General features: G+C 40.2%; 3 protein-coding genes and 1 long non-coding RNA gene across 5 annotated transcripts; 2 read left to right on the forward strand and 2 right to left on the reverse strand.

Moving 5' to 3' along the window:
* Window positions 1-262: 262 nt before the first annotated feature.
* Window positions 263-2,871, forward strand: LOC134033761 (uncharacterized). Its single transcript, XR_009932160.1, has 2 exons — window positions 263-976; window positions 1,213-2,871. It is a non-coding gene; the product is annotated as an uncharacterized LOC134033761 (long non-coding RNA).
* pdxp (pyridoxal (pyridoxine, vitamin B6) phosphatase) lies at window positions 1,332-5,711 on the reverse strand. The gene is made up of 2 exons (XM_062478035.1): window positions 4,926-5,711; window positions 1,332-3,946 (listed from the first exon to the last, which is right to left on the reverse strand). The coding sequence occupies exons 1-2, from the start codon at window positions 5,524-5,526 to the stop codon at window positions 3,606-3,608; spliced, it is 942 nt and encodes a 313-aa protein (XP_062334019.1). The 5' UTR covers window positions 5,527-5,711; the 3' UTR covers window positions 1,332-3,605.
* Window positions 5,712-5,957: 246 nt separating this feature from the next.
* setd9 (SET domain containing 9) lies at window positions 5,958-10,473 on the forward strand. 2 transcript variants are annotated; one of them, XM_062478036.1, is made up of 7 exons: window positions 5,958-6,348; window positions 6,522-6,730; window positions 6,850-6,996; window positions 7,181-7,304; window positions 7,932-8,047; window positions 8,215-8,320; window positions 9,104-10,473. In XM_062478036.1, exons 1-7 carry the CDS (start codon window positions 6,251-6,253, stop codon window positions 9,189-9,191), a joined length of 888 nt encoding a protein of 295 aa, XP_062334020.1. In that variant the 5' UTR covers window positions 5,958-6,250; the 3' UTR covers window positions 9,192-10,473. The 2 variants fall into 2 exon arrangements, with proteins under 2 accessions (XP_062334020.1, XP_062334021.1); XM_062478037.1 differs by having other exon boundaries at window positions 5,965-6,348; window positions 6,522-6,724.
* A 433-nt stretch (window positions 10,474-10,906) lies between these two features.
* On the reverse strand, window positions 10,907-16,188 carry mier3a (mesoderm induction early response 1, family member 3 a). The gene is made up of 13 exons (XM_062478033.1): window positions 16,130-16,188; window positions 15,450-15,474; window positions 15,121-15,266; window positions 14,704-14,838; window positions 14,487-14,607; window positions 14,308-14,381; window positions 14,137-14,209; window positions 13,852-14,000; window positions 13,687-13,768; window positions 13,512-13,606; window positions 13,264-13,391; window positions 12,867-13,018; window positions 10,907-12,319 (listed from the first exon to the last, which is right to left on the reverse strand). Exons 1-13 carry the CDS (start codon window positions 16,136-16,138, stop codon window positions 11,847-11,849), a joined length of 1,662 nt encoding a protein of 553 aa, XP_062334017.1. The 5' UTR covers window positions 16,139-16,188; the 3' UTR covers window positions 10,907-11,846.
* Between the last annotated feature and the right edge of the window lie 61 nt (window positions 16,189-16,249).

Below are 16,249 nucleotides of genomic sequence, written 5' to 3' on the forward strand. Positions count from 1 at the left end.
TTGGTCTAACTCTACACATTTTATATTGTCAGTACCACATAGAATTAATTTTACATTTCTATAGACCATCTGTTTACTTTTTACGACATTTGGTCTAACAATCTCACTCTGTCTCCTTCTAGACTATATGCAAATGGTAAGAAATACTGTTCTGACCCAAGAGTGAGGAGGATCCTGAGAAGACTCAAGCAGATGAGGCATGCTCAGACAGATCTCAACCATGAGAAAATTAGGTTGCGTGCTTCCACTTCAGTTCATTTCTAGGGGTACAACCATAGGCGATTCTAGTTTTTAAAACTGGGGGTGCAAAGGGTAGTGATTTAATTGTTTACATTTTTGCTTAAAAAATATTGTCAGAATTAATACTAGATCTTAAATGTATAATTAATCATTAGAGAACAACAAACCAAATGCATCCCCTGCACCCGTGGTAAAATCGCCTATGGGTACAACTGACTGTATTGTCATGTTCAGACTATTGGCATAATCCATATTCAGTCTTTATTACCACTCCGTTTCTTTTTAATAACTTGTGATGGTACATGCTGAAAATACTTTTCATATATCCAAATATACCCAACATTAAACATTTACAATGTCAAATGTTTTTGTGTTAGTCATTGACTGTTATTACTACCATTACTGTTTTAATAAGCTATGAATAAATCATAAGGCTGGATCTACCTATTCTGCAATCTCCCTTAGAGAATATATAATAAGTTTATGCTATGGTGCATGCTATCATTAATATTTCAGACTTCTGAGGTGCTTTTACAGTATGCGTATAACTTGAAGATAATTTGCCTGTGCACCAGCAAAATAAAGTCCAAATGTACACAGTTGAGCATTTCAAGATGGCACACTGGCACACTGGGGACCAGTCTCAGAGTAGACTATTGTCATTTCCTCTATGAAGAAGTGTATTGACTGCAGCATCTATTTGAGGAACACATCATACATCTTCATGTTAACCCTCGTGCTGCCTTCGGGTCACATGACCCAAAGGTTCATAACGAACCATCGTTGTGTTTACCCAATTTTACCCAATACAAAAACAAATAAAAATAATTTTCTTTTAACCTTCGCAATGTGGGGGGTCTGAGACAGCCCAACGGTTAAAAGAAAATGCTTCACTCTGTTTTTGTATGCGGTAAAGTTAAAAAATGACTGATGGGTCAGAACGACCCGAAGATAACACAAGGGTTAAATGAGGGAACATTGAAATCAAAACTCAAGATATTTCATGGCAACAATCCATTTTCACATCCATACCTCTTTTAAAATGATTCTGCACTTGTTAGTATCGCATAGATAGAAACAATTCAAACTGATACAAAGCAGGAGTTTTTAATTAGAAATCAAATCCTTATTGGCACTACAGTCATACATTTCAAACATAATTCACTATATGCATAATGTCTAATTGTTGTAATTCACACTGAACTGTTTGGCATTCCTCATTGAATTAGGTAATTAATCTACAGTATGAAAGTAGTCTTCAAGTCTAAAATATTTTTATGTACAATTTTTAGCTAAGTGTAAGAACAAAATGTTATTTCTCTCAAATTATCAATCATATCTTGTTTCACCATTATCAATATTACCCATGAAAACACACATACTTTCTAAAACAAGTAAATTGCAATTATAATCGAAAAATGCATTGAAACAAAATTGAATAACCCATCTCTTTTGCACTTATTTGCAAACTGTTTTGCAGAATTACTGCAATGGAAACAACCCATAATGGCATTTATAAATTTCTTGTGCTACACCATTTTCTAACATGCTAATCTTGTTTTTACTATTGGGAAGGGTCCTTACAGGAACCATACAATTGTGGCATTTCGAGTTTCACAAAACTATTCTCAAGAAATTACACATCAGGACAGATGTTCAGGCTGAAGTTAAACATTGATGCAACAATAACCCAAATTAAATCAGCCCACATTTCATAGTATGTCGAAAGCCTTATGTAAAAAGGAGGCATGAGGACATTAAAGAACACATATATCTGTGCTTTGACTACAGAAAAGTACATTTGGTTCTGAATGGATGGCAGGCCTTTCTGGATTATTGTCTTTAAACCTTGATAAGAAAAAGTGCTTGTCAAGTTAGGTACAGATTGGGTATAGATATCTGACGCGCAACAATCCATAACACACTGTTGTGTTCCCCACCATTTCATCAGAACGTGGGATTAATAAAACCAAAAAATGAAGACAGGTTAGACAACATGAGGGGCTGAGCAGATTAAGGGACTATTGGGATGCTTATCTATTCCGGCACCATACATTTTGGTGCTTTTACAACATCCAATTTTTTGTTTTACCGTTTTAATACTTCACCATTCATGTGTCTACTGTGAATTACATTCTAAAAACATTGATCTCATTTTATTAATCTACAAGTGTATGTACACCAATGAGCCAAAACATTATGACTATACGCATAAGCGAAGTGAGTGACGTCATCATCTTCTAACAAGGGCACATGAGGTCATGGTCTGGGTATATTAGATGGTAAGCAAACAATCAGTTCTTGTAGTCATCATGTTGGATGCAGGAGAAATGGGTAAAAACCTGAGAGACTTTGACAGGGGCCAAATCATGGCCAGAAAACTGGGTCAGAGCATCTCACAAAAGCCAAAGCTTATGGTGTGCTCCTGGTCAGACATGGTACCTACAGACAGTGGTCCAAGGAGGGACAAACTACTTTTAGTTAATAGAGGAATGTGTCACAACAGAGTGCATTGCCTCCATGTGTCGACGGGTCTGCACTGTTTTGGCGGCACATGAAGGACCAACAGCATAATTATGTGGCTCATCGGTGTGGGTACATTTGTGTAGATTGAACTGCCGGATTGAGAAATATTGTTGCTTTAATTTACCCCTTCACGTTTCTTCTTTTTGTAGACAAGGGTGTATGTCATTTGCACTGCACATTTGATATGCTTAAGGGCATGAACTTTGTTTCTAAAATAAACTTAAGCAAAGGATACACCTATATATATTTTGTTTCCATTCTCTGTTTTTGTGTATGTTACAGTTTACGGTACCTTTGCTCACCTCCTTCCATATTGGGACAGCAGATGCTTTATGCATTTGCAGAACAACATTCATGCATATGCATATTATTGGAGGAAACGAGTCAGCAGTGATCAAGGAAATAAGACATTTTCCAACTTATGAAACACAAACACTGTTACTGAAGGAACTGTTTCGACAACAAGCCAATACCTTTGAACTGTGTTGATTAGGCTCTAATGTGTATACACTATTGAAGTCATCATTCAGAAAACCCTCTGAGATGTTAGGGAATGTGTCATTGCAAAGACCTGCCATAAGCATGCGAAGCAACACCAAACATGGGTGCATACTGTGATATGTTCATCAGATGCTTCATGCCATCTCACAGTCTTTGCAGAACAACGCCGTGCATGCTTATGGCAAGACTAATAACGCATTGCAGAATTCATGAGGCCTTTTAGGAATGACTACACAACACCACCTTAAATACAGATCACTACTTCACTATTCAGTGATATGTCCAAGTTTCTAAGCACAGACACAGCTTTAGCGGTTTTATTTATGTCCATTAAGACTTCAGCCCTCCTTCCCTTCCTCCTCGTATGCTTGGACAAAATCGGCAATGGTTTCCACCACGTAATCTGGCACAAAGTGCATCTTCTCTGGGTCATCACTGTCCTTATAGCTCTGCGCCTCTTCCATGGTGGACACCCCTGTCAAAGTAAGCATGGTGTCCAAGCCACACTTAGCCCCAAACAGGATGTCCGTCTCCAGGCGATCGCCAACCATAATGGACTGGGCAGGGTCCAGCCCGAACTGGCTGGCCATGCACTCGAACATGAAGCGGCTAGGCTTGCCAATCACCATAGCCGTCCTGCTGCTGGCCGTTTCCACGGCAGCCGTGAGGCTCCCCGATCCTGAGAGAGAGGAGTGAGAAGGTTGGAGGAATACATTTCTACAGATAACCGATAAAACGTGGGGGGGTAATTGTGTAGAAAGTGATTCCAGAATTTTGGGGGGGTAATTGTGTAGAAAGTGATTCCAGCCACACATATATCAAACACCATACATTAACCCTTGTGTTATCTTCGGGTCATTCTGACCCATCAGTCATTGTGACCCACTGTCGTATTGCGACAAATTTACCTCATACAAAAACAAAGTGAAGCATTTTCTTTTAACTCTCGGGCTGTCTCAGACCCCCCACATTGCAATGGTTAAAAGAAAATTATTTTTATTTGTTTTTGTATTGGGTGAAATTGGGTAAACACAACGATGGTTCGTTGTGAACCTTTGGGTCATGTGACCCGAAGGCAGCACGAGGGTTAAAGGATTGTGTGTAGCCTGACAAAAAGAGAAACTTGTTTTTCAAACTGCATTCAATCCCGTTCTATAGAAATCCACATCTATGGCCACAGCTAACAAATGCAACGAAAGATGCTGATGTGGCATTTAGTCACCCAGTTGTTGTTCCAACAGATGCTCAACATGATGCTGCACGATTTTAAAGCAGTTTTACTAGGTCTCTGTTGTAGCCAGAAGATAAATGGCTATGGGAAACTCTCCATTAATCAAACAAATAACATTGGGTAGTATATGTAGTGATATTAATGCAATGTCCAAAGGCTCTTCCATACTCCCAAATCTTTGTCTTGATATGTTGAATGCTTATAATTATGTTGCGTCATGTATAATTGTTATGTTGCGTTTGACTTATTTTATGAAAGACCAAAAGTAGGTAGATTAAGAGTTTGGTTAGAAACAGACTGCAGTTTAATAACTATCTTGAACTTAATTATTTATTCTCTAGTGACTTGATAGGGCTATAGCCTTCTTTCCCATTGTAAATCCCATTCACATGCCAATGCACTTCAACCCTTGGGGAGACAAACCTACCTGGTGTTATTCTACCACCTCGCAGAGGGTGCCAAGGGTCAGGGTCAGTAGCTACAAAGAGGCAGTTGGGGTTTTGTAAATAACAGGTAGCTTTTGCCAGTTTTATGAAGTTGAATTTTTCGTCATATCCAACAAGCACTGCCTTCACGTCCTGGTCCAATGGATAGTCGTAAATGGTCCCCGTTTGTGCGTCTTCACTCTCCTCCACTATGGGAACTCCAGCCTCCTGTAGCTCCTTCACAACCCCTTGACAACCGATGACATACACCTTTCCCTGCACCTTCGCCACGTCGCGCAGGTAAGCTGCAGAGCAGTACGCAGAGCTGAATATATCCTCCTCATCCACATCAGTGAACCCCAAACGCGCAAACTTTGTCACGTAGTTAGCTCTGGGCCTGGTGCAGTTGTTAGTCACGAAAAATACCTTTTTGCCTTGCTGTTTCAATAGTGTCACCACCTCTGGAGCGCCTGTCACCACTGTTTCGCCATTCCAGATGACGCCGTCGCAATCGAAAAGGACGTTGTGCTTTGCGTCGAGGAGCTCTCGTAATTGAGAACCTCTGATTTTGGAACACCCTCTGCTTCCCACCGCCCCTGCCATTCTGCACGGTGAGCCTGGAAAAAGCTCGAGTGCTGTTGTCAACAGAAAGGTACGGTTACGTCACTCAAATGAAACGGGTAAGGTCGGTTACTGCACCTCTGCTTCCACCGGAACGAACACAGACGTAGCGTATGGCTATAATAATACCAAAATTAAAAGTCCTCGTTCTGATAGGTGGGAATCTTTCACTTTTTCTATCAACGCTCAGACAAGGGGCGGATACACTCACCCTATTCATTTTATTGGCCCTTGGATAGGAAGACCCGCCTTTCCCTCCCCTCTGCCCAATGTAATGGCGCACTGACTGAAACCGATACTAATCAATGATTACAGCTAGCTACAACATTGGGTTATGACATTGGGATTAATAGAGCAATTTGAGCAGATTGTAATGGTATGGACTGTGCTGTGTCTTAAAAGGCTGGTTTGTGAGACAATTGCACGCACTCTTTTGATTGGAAGACTTGTCTAGGCCCCAGGTGTTAAACGTCAATAAAAACTGCTTGACATCTTATTCTATTGTGTAACATGAATCAGAAATGATTGTAATTGAATGGAAATAATTGTACGCCTAATTATTGGGCAAATCAATCCTCTGTGTTTTTAAAAACCAATTGTTTAATTATGTTAAACGTCGATGACATTTCTCCCGCCCTGAAGATGGCGATAACACACTAACAGGCAGTTTGATAGTGAGAAAAATGTCAGCCCCCTTTGTCATATTATGTTTCGTACTGCACTGAAAATATTTGAAGAGAAATGGAAGTCTTACCGACACAGATTTGTCCCGTGGATTGCACTGAATCTCCGCAAAAATGAGCGGTAATTTTGCAGTTAGCATTATTGTGTTTGTTTAATTTTGATAAAGATTTTTTACAATGTATTTGCTAAAGGTAGCTACCTTAAACTACCCAGAAATCCAGGATATTTACATTTGAAACCATATTTAGATATACCACAATATGTTGAAGACAACATACGCTATCATTTCTCAGAACTCTTCGTCAAGTCACAAAGCGCTCCCAAGACAAGCTGGTGCCTGATGAGGAGGTGACAGAGACTCTTTTGCGACTCTTCAGGGCCCTGTTCAGAAATGACCTGGTCAACCAGGGAGACGTACTCAGCCAGCTCCCCACCTCAGCCCAAACACATTACCTCGGACAACAAGACAATGGAAAGGAAAGCACAGAAGAGGCTGGTAGAGGTTAAACTTGGTTTTTACTACATGCCACCAAATCTATGTGCTTGTTTTTTTCTCTCCAGTGTTGTCCTTGCAGATGACACAATGCCTGTGCCTTCCATTATTTATGTATTTTCAAATAGATGGACCCAAAAGAGGATTTGATTTGATGTTACACAATGTTGGGTTCTGTCTTGAGCGGCAGCCCAGCACCTTGCTATTCGGTGGAACTGGGGTATTTGTTACCAAAGGATGGGTACCTAAAGGAGTTACGGTTGCCATGTATCCAGGTAGAAGTCAGGACACCACATTCAGACACAAACAGTGACTGTAACAACACAGAATACATATGAAATTAAACACATGTAGTTTCTGTCATGATAAGAACTTGCTTAAGAGAAGACATTTCTAATACTGATCTGTAAAGTACTGCTATGTTTGAGTGATTTACTAAATTTTGTGTCCTTCTTTCAGGCACTGTCTACCAGGCTTATGATCCAATTCTTTTCCAGTCCATCCGAAACCCTTTTGTATTTCGATGCATTGACTGTGTTTTGATTGACGGCAATGATAAAGGCATTTCGAAGATGGTGTACAGGTGAGACAGATGCCTAAGGAACTATATTCTATGGCTAAACCATTTAGTTATTATCTGAGATTTCAAACAATGCTATGTTCAACCATACTTCATATACGGTAGCCTATATGGAATGACTCATACCACATAAAATGCTGAGCCAGCAATATAACATTTGTGGATATATCCACAAACCCTCCTTTGGAGGAAAAACAGCCACACTTTATCACAGACCCTCCACCATACTTCACCAATTTTTTGGTATTTGTTTGCCAAAAAGCTACATTTTGTTTAATCTTCCTTAGAACACCGTTTGGGTCAAAGTTCCATGCATGCCTTGCAAAAAAAATAATATTTGGAAGGCATGCGGCATAAAAGGCCTCTACTTCATTTGAATGTTGGATTTTTCAAATGTTTTCGAAAGAGACATTTAGCTAAATTACAAAACAATTACTTTTTAAAAAGAACACTTTTTACTCATCTTTGCCAAGGGGTGCCAGTAATTTTGGAACCCACTGTACATGTATGTAAAGTATAATATGATATACTGTATAATCCTTGCTATTCTCAAGTATGTCTGTTTTTGTTGCACAATTAGACATGCATCGTTAGTGAGTGTTGGTTCTAGAATGTGTTTGTGTACGCCAGGTCATGCAGCGGAAGGGACAGACTGGGTCCTTTAACGCTGAGTGACACCACCTGGTTGACAGCCAATCCAGTGAATCCACTTGCAGTGGGTCAGTATGTCAATAACTGCACCAATGGTACGTCAACTTCATCAAATCATTCTGTTGGCTTCTTGCAGCATTCTCAGTGTTATAGACATAGCAACACAGCTTCTAATTTTTGGGCCCTACTGTTTTCTATTCTATACTGTCAATTGTGTGGCCCACAGAGTAATAGCATGTTGTAATTTTCCTGTCCTGCGCAGAGTGGGCTGCTAACGTGTGCTATCAGGAGTATGACGTGCCTGATGGATTTCCTCTGGAGCTTCGCCAGTACCTACCTAACGTGAACTACACACATGATGCCCAGAGGCAAGACTTAAGAAATCACTTTCAGAATCTTTCAGTTGACTTGACAACAGTGCAGTGTATACACTGGGGGGCAAACGTTTAGAATAATGTACAGATTTTTCTCCTCAGGGAAGAAATTGGTAAGATTATTAACCAAAGTGGCATTCAACTAATTACAAAGTACGGTCAAGACAATACTAATGTAACGCAAACAGCACCATCACTATTAGAATATTTTTTCTTCTTCTTTAAAAAACGAAACTAATCTAACAGGTCCCATTTCCATCCAGTCATTGTAGTCATGGTAAATTGCTAATTTGCCACTAGAAAATCCCATCCCATTATATCAAACCAGTTCAAAGCTATTTAGTTTGTTAAACAAAGCTTAACTTTGTTTTTGAGTTTCTGCAGTATACAATAGACTGGCAAGGTCAATATTAGGTGAAAATGACTAAAAAGAAACAGGTTTCTCTAGAAAACTCATCAGTCAATCAATGTTTTGAGGAATGAAGGCCAGACAATGCTTGACTTTGCCAAAAAACTGAAGATTTCATACAAAAGTGTACACTACAGTCTTCAAAGACCAAGTACAGCTGGCTCTAACAAGGATAGCATGAGATGCGGTAGGCCAAGATGTTCAACTATTCAAGAGGAAAAGTAGATCAGTGTCTCTAATTAGAGAAATAGATGCCTCACATGTCCTCAACTGACAGATTCATTGAATTCTACCTGCTCACCATCAGTTTCATGTACAGGACAGCAGTAGAGAGAAGAGTCACACCTTTTGTTATTCCTTTCTTCAAGGCCTTTGCGATGTGTGGTACTCGTCTCACTCCAGAACATCCACCCTGGAGAGGAACTCTTCTCCAACTACTACACCATCGTGCATTAAGTGGTCAACCCTTGAAGACACTGAAATGGGATTGGTTCTCTTAAGTCAAATGAAGAAGAGAGATGTCCATATTCATAAGAACATTTCTATTTATTTCTGCATCTGTAAAGCCTGTATTGGACTGAAACATAAAATACAAAATAGTCAGAAACAAACAAATGTATATGTACAGTTTTATAAACAATACATTTTACTTTGAATAACCGATATTCAATCATGTCTTGATTGTCTATTTTAACCTAAACTGTCTTTAAATCCCCAAATGTGAAAACTCTTTCTATGGAAACATTTTCGAATGGAAAGTAAAATATTACAAAAGACAATCAAGACTTATTTCTAAAAACCAAATTTTTCCTTAACAAAGTGAGGGGATACAAAGTTTACATGTAGGCCCCTGTAAGAAAATGGTTATAACTAGATTTACTATTTTGTCCCAACCTATTTAAAAATACAGCATTAGATATACATTAACATTCCTGCACCAGTATTTTTATTTTCTAAAGCTCTGGGTAAAAATGTGTTATGTTCCTTTAAGGACATGAGTAATTGCACATATTACTATATTGCCCAATATAGCATGATGTTAAGTTTGACTAAACCACTGGTCTCAATAAACATATTTCAAGTATATATATATGTATAAGGGGGAAAAGAAACTGCAAACAAATGGAAATATTTGACTCCATTAGTGCTGGTAAAACACCATTCTTAAGCCATGTCCTGTATAACTCTACTTTTCTTTGCATTGCATATAAACATCACTGGATTGCCACCATATGGAATAAAAAAAACTGGAATTATATTTATGCAGGCAGTCCTGCAAGCAAACTGTCTTCCAGTAAGTTTATTCTATATTCAGAAATGCAATGGCATTCTCCCTCCAAACACTTTCCCATGAACACTCGTGGACTAAATTCTCTGATACAATTTTAATACTGCATACTGTACATACTTTCTCACTACCAAATCTTTTTCACTATTTCAAACAGTGTACTGTCTTGTCCTGAGTCCAGTATTGGGCACTGTACAACGCAAGTACATTATCAATGCTAATCAGATGAATAAATAATAAATTATATGTTCTCCATGAATGCAAAAACATAACAAAAATGAACCCCAAAAAATGGAAAATAAACCTGTTTTGTCTGGGTTTTCTGTGGCTCTGGCTTTAAGACTAGACTTGTGTTCCACTTCCACAAAGAGGAGGGTCAACCTGGATCTCTGTACATATTTACACACATTATTGCCATAACCAAGGGTATCAATACAGTATCATACTTCACTGACAGGGCAAAAATATAAAACATCTTGTTAAGACTTGGGGGTTGGGTGGGTGTGGGAGCAGAGGTGTAAATGTATGGAAGAAATTGCACCTTTATGAGATTAGAACAATGAAAAACCCTAACTGTAGTGAGGGTTGGAGGTCAATATGAAAGTTTAAACATTATGATATAGGCAAGGACAAAACATCTGAAGTCAGGATTTAAGCAACAATAACCATACTCATGTCCAAACTATTACAGTAAGTTCTCAAACGCTCATCAACATTCTCTCAAAAGTTACCTCCAGTTAAACTGCCTTCATTTCCAATGCATAGACAAAAAAAAGTTACACTGGCCTCCTAAATACAAACAGATAAAGAGGGGGCAGAGTAGTGGCATATGCAGCAGCAATCTAAACCCCAAGCATTTGCATAATTTATTAGTAATGGTTGGTGTTAAGACTCCAACCATTTTTTACTTAACCTTACAGTACAACTTGTGGGATATACATGCGCAACCAAGTATAAATAGCAATCATAGCAAACAATACTACCCTGGTGCTTTCTAACACAATTGCGCTTATGTGCCTTTCTCTGCCTGCAAAGCATTTTCAGAGGTATAAAACAGGAAAAAGTATACAATGTCAGTGACTAAGTTGCAGTCCAATGCCTTTTGTAATAAATACAAACACTTTGCCAAACAAGACACCCCCCCCCCGATTTAGCAAACTTTTTCATCAGCTAAACACATACGCAAAGATTGTTCATTTTTACTGTCATTTGTTACATTTTGCAATACAGCTCATCTCAACATGGCTGAAGTCACCACAAACAATAATTATGTTTTAACATGGGGGGGAAATAATCTGAACTGGTTTGACTTGCAAATTTCCGAGGTGTAAACTCCTTTCTCACCATTATATAATTTGAAGTGCTTCTTCTGAGTCCCAAATTTACAAAGTCTGTCTTTTATTTGCACTTGGTAAGTGCATCTGTTTAAAATATACAAAAAACTAAGACCCTTAAAAAAAAATGCTACATCCAGGGTCAGGTTAGTGAGTGTGACTGTAGGGCCACTGTGAGGGTTGGGGGGGGCATGGTCTATCCCAATGAAGGTTCAGTCCCACCATATGAAGACACTACAGATCATGTGTGTGGTGGTTTGTGGAAACCTTTCACAGAGCTTAAGACTGAAAAGTAAATGGCTATTCAACTCTTGAGAATTCAAGATTTTGTTCCTCTAGTTCCTTATAGTTCTGTACAAGATGACATCACTGATGTCATAGTAAAAAAGGTTGTGTCTGTGCGCACATATACACACACACACACACACATATTTAGAACAGCAAATAGATTCTCTAACAAATATGTACAGTCTGTGGGAGGGTCACACTTCACTCGGATTGTACCGCCGTATGCTGTTGGTGCAATGTGTGAGTGTGAGCGTGCGAGTGTACTCCCATGTAGCTGTTAGCCTCGCCAGATGCCCGGCTGCCAAAGTCCGTCACTGACACAGCCATTTTGGCGCTGGTGATGTGGTGCGCGCGCGTGGCAGCCTCATAATCAAGCCCCAAGTTCCCCACGGCTGCCTGATTGAAGGGCTCCGACAAGCTCAACTTGAGGCGCTTGGAGGGTGGGCGCTCGCAGTCTGTGGCACAGGCACCCAGCTGTCCCAGGTCAGAGTGGTAGAACCCGGCACCAAGCAGGTTGAGACAGTCGGGATCTACCGGCCCGTTGGGGGTGAAGCCCAGGGCCTCGTTGTGGTTCAGGGAGGCCCGGTGGAGGCCCTCTAGCTGGGGAAAACTGTATGAGTCCAAGCAGTTTACATCTGCAGTGTTGCACACCGATGCTACGCTGCTGGTCAATGCTGTGGAAAGGATTTGAAAAATGATTATTTGCCATATATTCCTCTGGATTAATACACATGACCATAGCAGAAAATGCCTGTTTCTTACAATATATCTACATGTTTATACTGCATTTTGAACACACGACCAAGCAACCAACTGAGGAGATCTACACCCTTATACAGTTCACACTATATCCCTAAGACATCCTTAAGGCCGTGTCCTAACTGAATGCGAGCATCCAACTATCGTGTCACAGGGGACACTCTCTGTCCAAACAAACCGTCATATTGACATCTGTCATGTCAACCATGTACCCTATGACACCGTGTCCTACAGAGCGACAAAAAATAAATCGAAACAGGGCATCCGACACCCGAAAGACGTCCAAAGGCGCGTCGCACAGTGTCGCTTGTGTCCAGTTGGGACATTCCCGTAGAAAACAAGGCAATCTAACTGATTTTGTTGCTGACACTCGCCCGCGTCGTAACCAGTTAGGACACGGTGTCAGCCTCATCTTTGGTACATTTTGTCCTCTGCAAACTTGCAGCCCCTCCAGTGACTCACCAGAAAGGTCGCTGGCAGTGATGGAGTTGAGAAGGCTGAGCTGCTGCTCGGCTGTGGGCTCCATCCCACCAACGCCACTGCTGCTGGAGCACACAGAAGCTGAACCATCCACCAGGCCCTCCGCCTCATCCACCAAGCGGTCCATAAGGTCCCTGCATCATGGGACACAGGTGAAGAGGGTGGCAGGGTTACTAGCAACATACTTAGAAGATGAGAAGGTATGGCCTGATTAATACAAATGGAATAAATACGATGCGCAATGTGCACGTCAAGCAATACTACAAGGATACATTTGGGGCAAAACATTTCAAAGATGCTTCTTCAAAAGGTTCTTCTTTGACAGAAAGAGCGGAACTCTGGGATAGTGAAGGTTGATGTCAGCTAGATGATCACTCACGTTACGCCGGGGTAGCTGGTGTACTTCTTCTTCCCAAACCGGTTTTGCTGGACGAAGAAATCGAAGCGCTCCGATTTTTTCCACATGTAGTAGAAGGCCACACACTCAGCCACTGTCCTTGTTTTCACCTGGAGGGGTAACACAATAGGTCAGGATGGCAAAAAGAATATTTTTATCTTCAAAACACTCTCAGGCACTGTTCCTTTACGGTAACTTTATTAAATGACTACTAATTTATCATTACTCACCTTATGCTTCTGTATGAGGTGAAAGTTCTTCTCGTACAGGAGCAGCGCGTGTTCAAAGTTTCTGCATTCTTCCTCGGACCACGGGGACATTTGTCCTACAATGGCAGAAGATGAAAATGTAAAACTCCACAAACTCTTAGTACACAATCTGGGTCAAAATCTACTTTCAACCTACCTTTCAAAGTCTTTCCATTCCTGCGGTATCGCTCCAGAGCATCTTGGACGTTATAGTTGCACTTCACAAGCTCATACAAGGCCTTGAGAATGAGCACATGTATTAGTCATGTCTCAAGTTTGTCTCTGTCAGTGTATACGTGTGCAAACGTTGGGACATATTTACCTGCTCATTGTCTTGAACAAGACAACCCTGAGGCACTGTGGCCACCTTCCCATCCACTAATGGGGCGGCACTGTCACGCAGGTAGTCTTTGACTCTCTGCTCGGACAGGGAGTCAGGCTGCCATAGCAACTGGTCTTCGTTCTCATACACTGGAGGAGACAGGACCTTACGTTACCTTATGTTGGCTGAACTTCAGAAAGCTAGCTACATTGCACATCCAAACCATATATGTCGAAATAAAACAATATACTTGGCATGAAAGTAGACAAAAATCTTCACACTCACCCTTTTCATCATCGTCATAGTTGCAGACAAGTGTAGGGATCTCAGCTTGATACTGGTATCCAACCATTATTTCCTGAAGAAAAAAATAAGAAAATACAGAGTATAGTCAATTGAACAACTCTGCTTCAACTGACCAATGAGGTCTCCATTCCAAGATCACCAAAAGCACACCTTTCTGGAATCATCAGGACACACACTATCTTCCTCTCCCTCTGATTCCTTGTCCCCATCATATATGGCGTTAGCTGGAAACAAATAAGTGACTTAAATTTAGGACCAGGGTGGATGGACAGTGGCAGTACATGTAACATTTCAACATATGACCTAGCACCTGTTGAAAAGCAACTTACAGCGCAATGTTCTAGGGAAGAAGTCGCTGGTTTCATGGGATGTGACCGAAGGTGTGAGGTCATCTGCTGAGGACTGTGTTTCTTCATCGTCACCCGACAGTAGATCTTTAGCAATTTCCTCCTGGAGAAAAAGAAAATAGATTAAATACATGTTTGAATTAGTTCAACTGGCAAAGTAAAGACATATTCCATCATGGAAACTAGTCCCTTTACTCACTTTATCCAAAGTCATGTCGGGTAGCTCGTCTGTTAGTTCTGCAGAAGAGCTATCTGCGCTGGAGCCTCCTGCCAGGCTGACAGAGGCCTCATATCTGTACATTGTCAACAGCTCCTCTAGTGGCATGTTTCCCTCCTAGCAAGAATGTTAAAGGTTCAAATGAGCTTTACAATCAAAGTTTACAGGAAAACTATATTCTGTTCCTAGAACTCTCTGTTCCCAGTTAGCCATTCAAGTCAATTAATGCTCTTTTGTTGAGATAAATTAGACAGAACTTATTACTAGTGTTTTCACAAAATAATCAAATATATAAAAATTGATATGCAGACAAATACATTTAGTCTACCTGCAGCAAATTACCGTTTAATTAAGTATTTATTTGGACACCTAAGCCTCGGTTTTCAAGTACTATCCTACCTTTTCTAAATCATCTATTTCTGCACTGACACTTGTTCCTTCCTCCTGCATCTCTTCATCCTCCAACGTTCGCTCGTCGTCATAGTCATGGACCAACATCTCCGCTGTTGGATCAAAGTCATGGTCTTCCGAAGACAGAGAGCCAACTAGAAAACACAGTAGGCTTGATCAATTAATTGTAAAATGGAGAAATCTGTACAAAGTGTATTCACGTTTCCATAAAGCTAAGCTCATGGTAAAGACATTAAGGGGTTTGAAGTTGTGATCACAACATGCAACAGCAGCAGCATTATCGTCTTGTGTGTAAGACCAATTATACAATAACCAACCTGGGCTCGTACTTCCAAAGGAAGCCTGCAAAGTAAAAGAAGTTTAGATTTCAATGACCAAATGCTGCACGATTTAGAAAATAGCAAACTGTAGATTACACAATTGTATTTTATATTTATGTGCCTTTAGGTAAACTCAGTGAATGCATCATATTTTGTCACCACTTTCCGCTGATATGATTATTTGCTAGCGTGAACGTTTCATGTTCATGAACAGCTGAATCACCCGTTGGCTCGAAATTGTTACAAGCCATCTTAGCTACGGAGAAACAAGTTAGCTAGCTAACGCTATCTATGTTACCAATCAGCTGCAATTCTTGAATTTGCCACCAGTATAAATCGTCTTTGAAACGTCACATAAAAAGTGTATGAATATTTTAAAAGTTACAATATATAATGAATAATTTCGATAGCAAGCTGATAAACTGTCCACTACGCTAGCAGCAAGCTAACAGTTTGTTTATGCAAACGCCGGGGCCTAAAAATCTGTAACAGGGGACGCCGCTATTTTCTAATACAATCTTTGACGTCTAATGTAATTTCTTAAATATTTTTTTTCCACTCAAATTGAAATGAAAGCCTTAAAAACACAATCGATTGCAGCCTAGTACAGTTAACCCCCTATTATAATAAAGATATGCATTTATATTACGACGCTCCTTTCCCGATTTCCTACTCACCTCCGCCATATTGGTACCTTTAAAATACCAGATTAGCTACGATGGATACCCGGATGAAGTACACAGCCAATCATGGCCAGTTATTTATTTTCCTTGATTGCCATTTGCTACAAAACTTTA

Source organism: Osmerus eperlanus, chromosome 14 (genome assembly GCF_963692335.1).
Source record: "Osmerus eperlanus chromosome 14, fOsmEpe2.1, whole genome shotgun sequence".
Classification (NCBI taxonomy): Eukaryota; Metazoa; Chordata; class Actinopteri; order Osmeriformes; family Osmeridae; genus Osmerus; species Osmerus eperlanus.

Excerpts from the sequence above, each read along its gene's own strand:
- setd9 (XM_062478036.1), top strand. The coding sequence starts at position 6,251 with ATGTTTCGTACTGCACTGAAAATATTTGAAGAGAAATGGAAGTCTTAC. Across the intron at positions 6,349-6,521 it reads AATCTCCGCAAAAATGAGCG|AACTCTTCGTCAAGTCACAA; the intron begins GTAATTTTGCAG and ends ATCATTTCTCAG. Across the intron at positions 7,305-7,931 it reads ATTTCGAAGATGGTGTACAG|GTCATGCAGCGGAAGGGACA; the intron begins GTGAGACAGATG and ends TGTGTACGCCAG.
- mier3a (XM_062478033.1), bottom strand. Across the intron at positions 14,210-14,307 it reads GTCCTGATGATTCCAGAAAG|GAAATAATGGTTGGATACCA; the intron begins GTGTGCTTTTGG and ends TTTTTTCTTCAG. Across the intron at positions 13,769-13,851 it reads TTGTTCAAGACAATGAGCAG|GCCTTGTATGAGCTTGTGAA; the intron begins GTAAATATGTCC and ends CTCATTCTCAAG.
- pdxp (XM_062478035.1), bottom strand. The coding sequence starts at position 5,526 with ATGGCAGGGGCGGTGGGAAGCAGAGGGTGTTCCAAAATCAGAGGTTCT. Across the intron at positions 3,947-4,925 it reads AGGTGGTAGAATAACACCAG|GATCGGGGAGCCTCACGGCT; the intron begins GTAGGTTTGTCT and ends CCTCTCTCTCAG.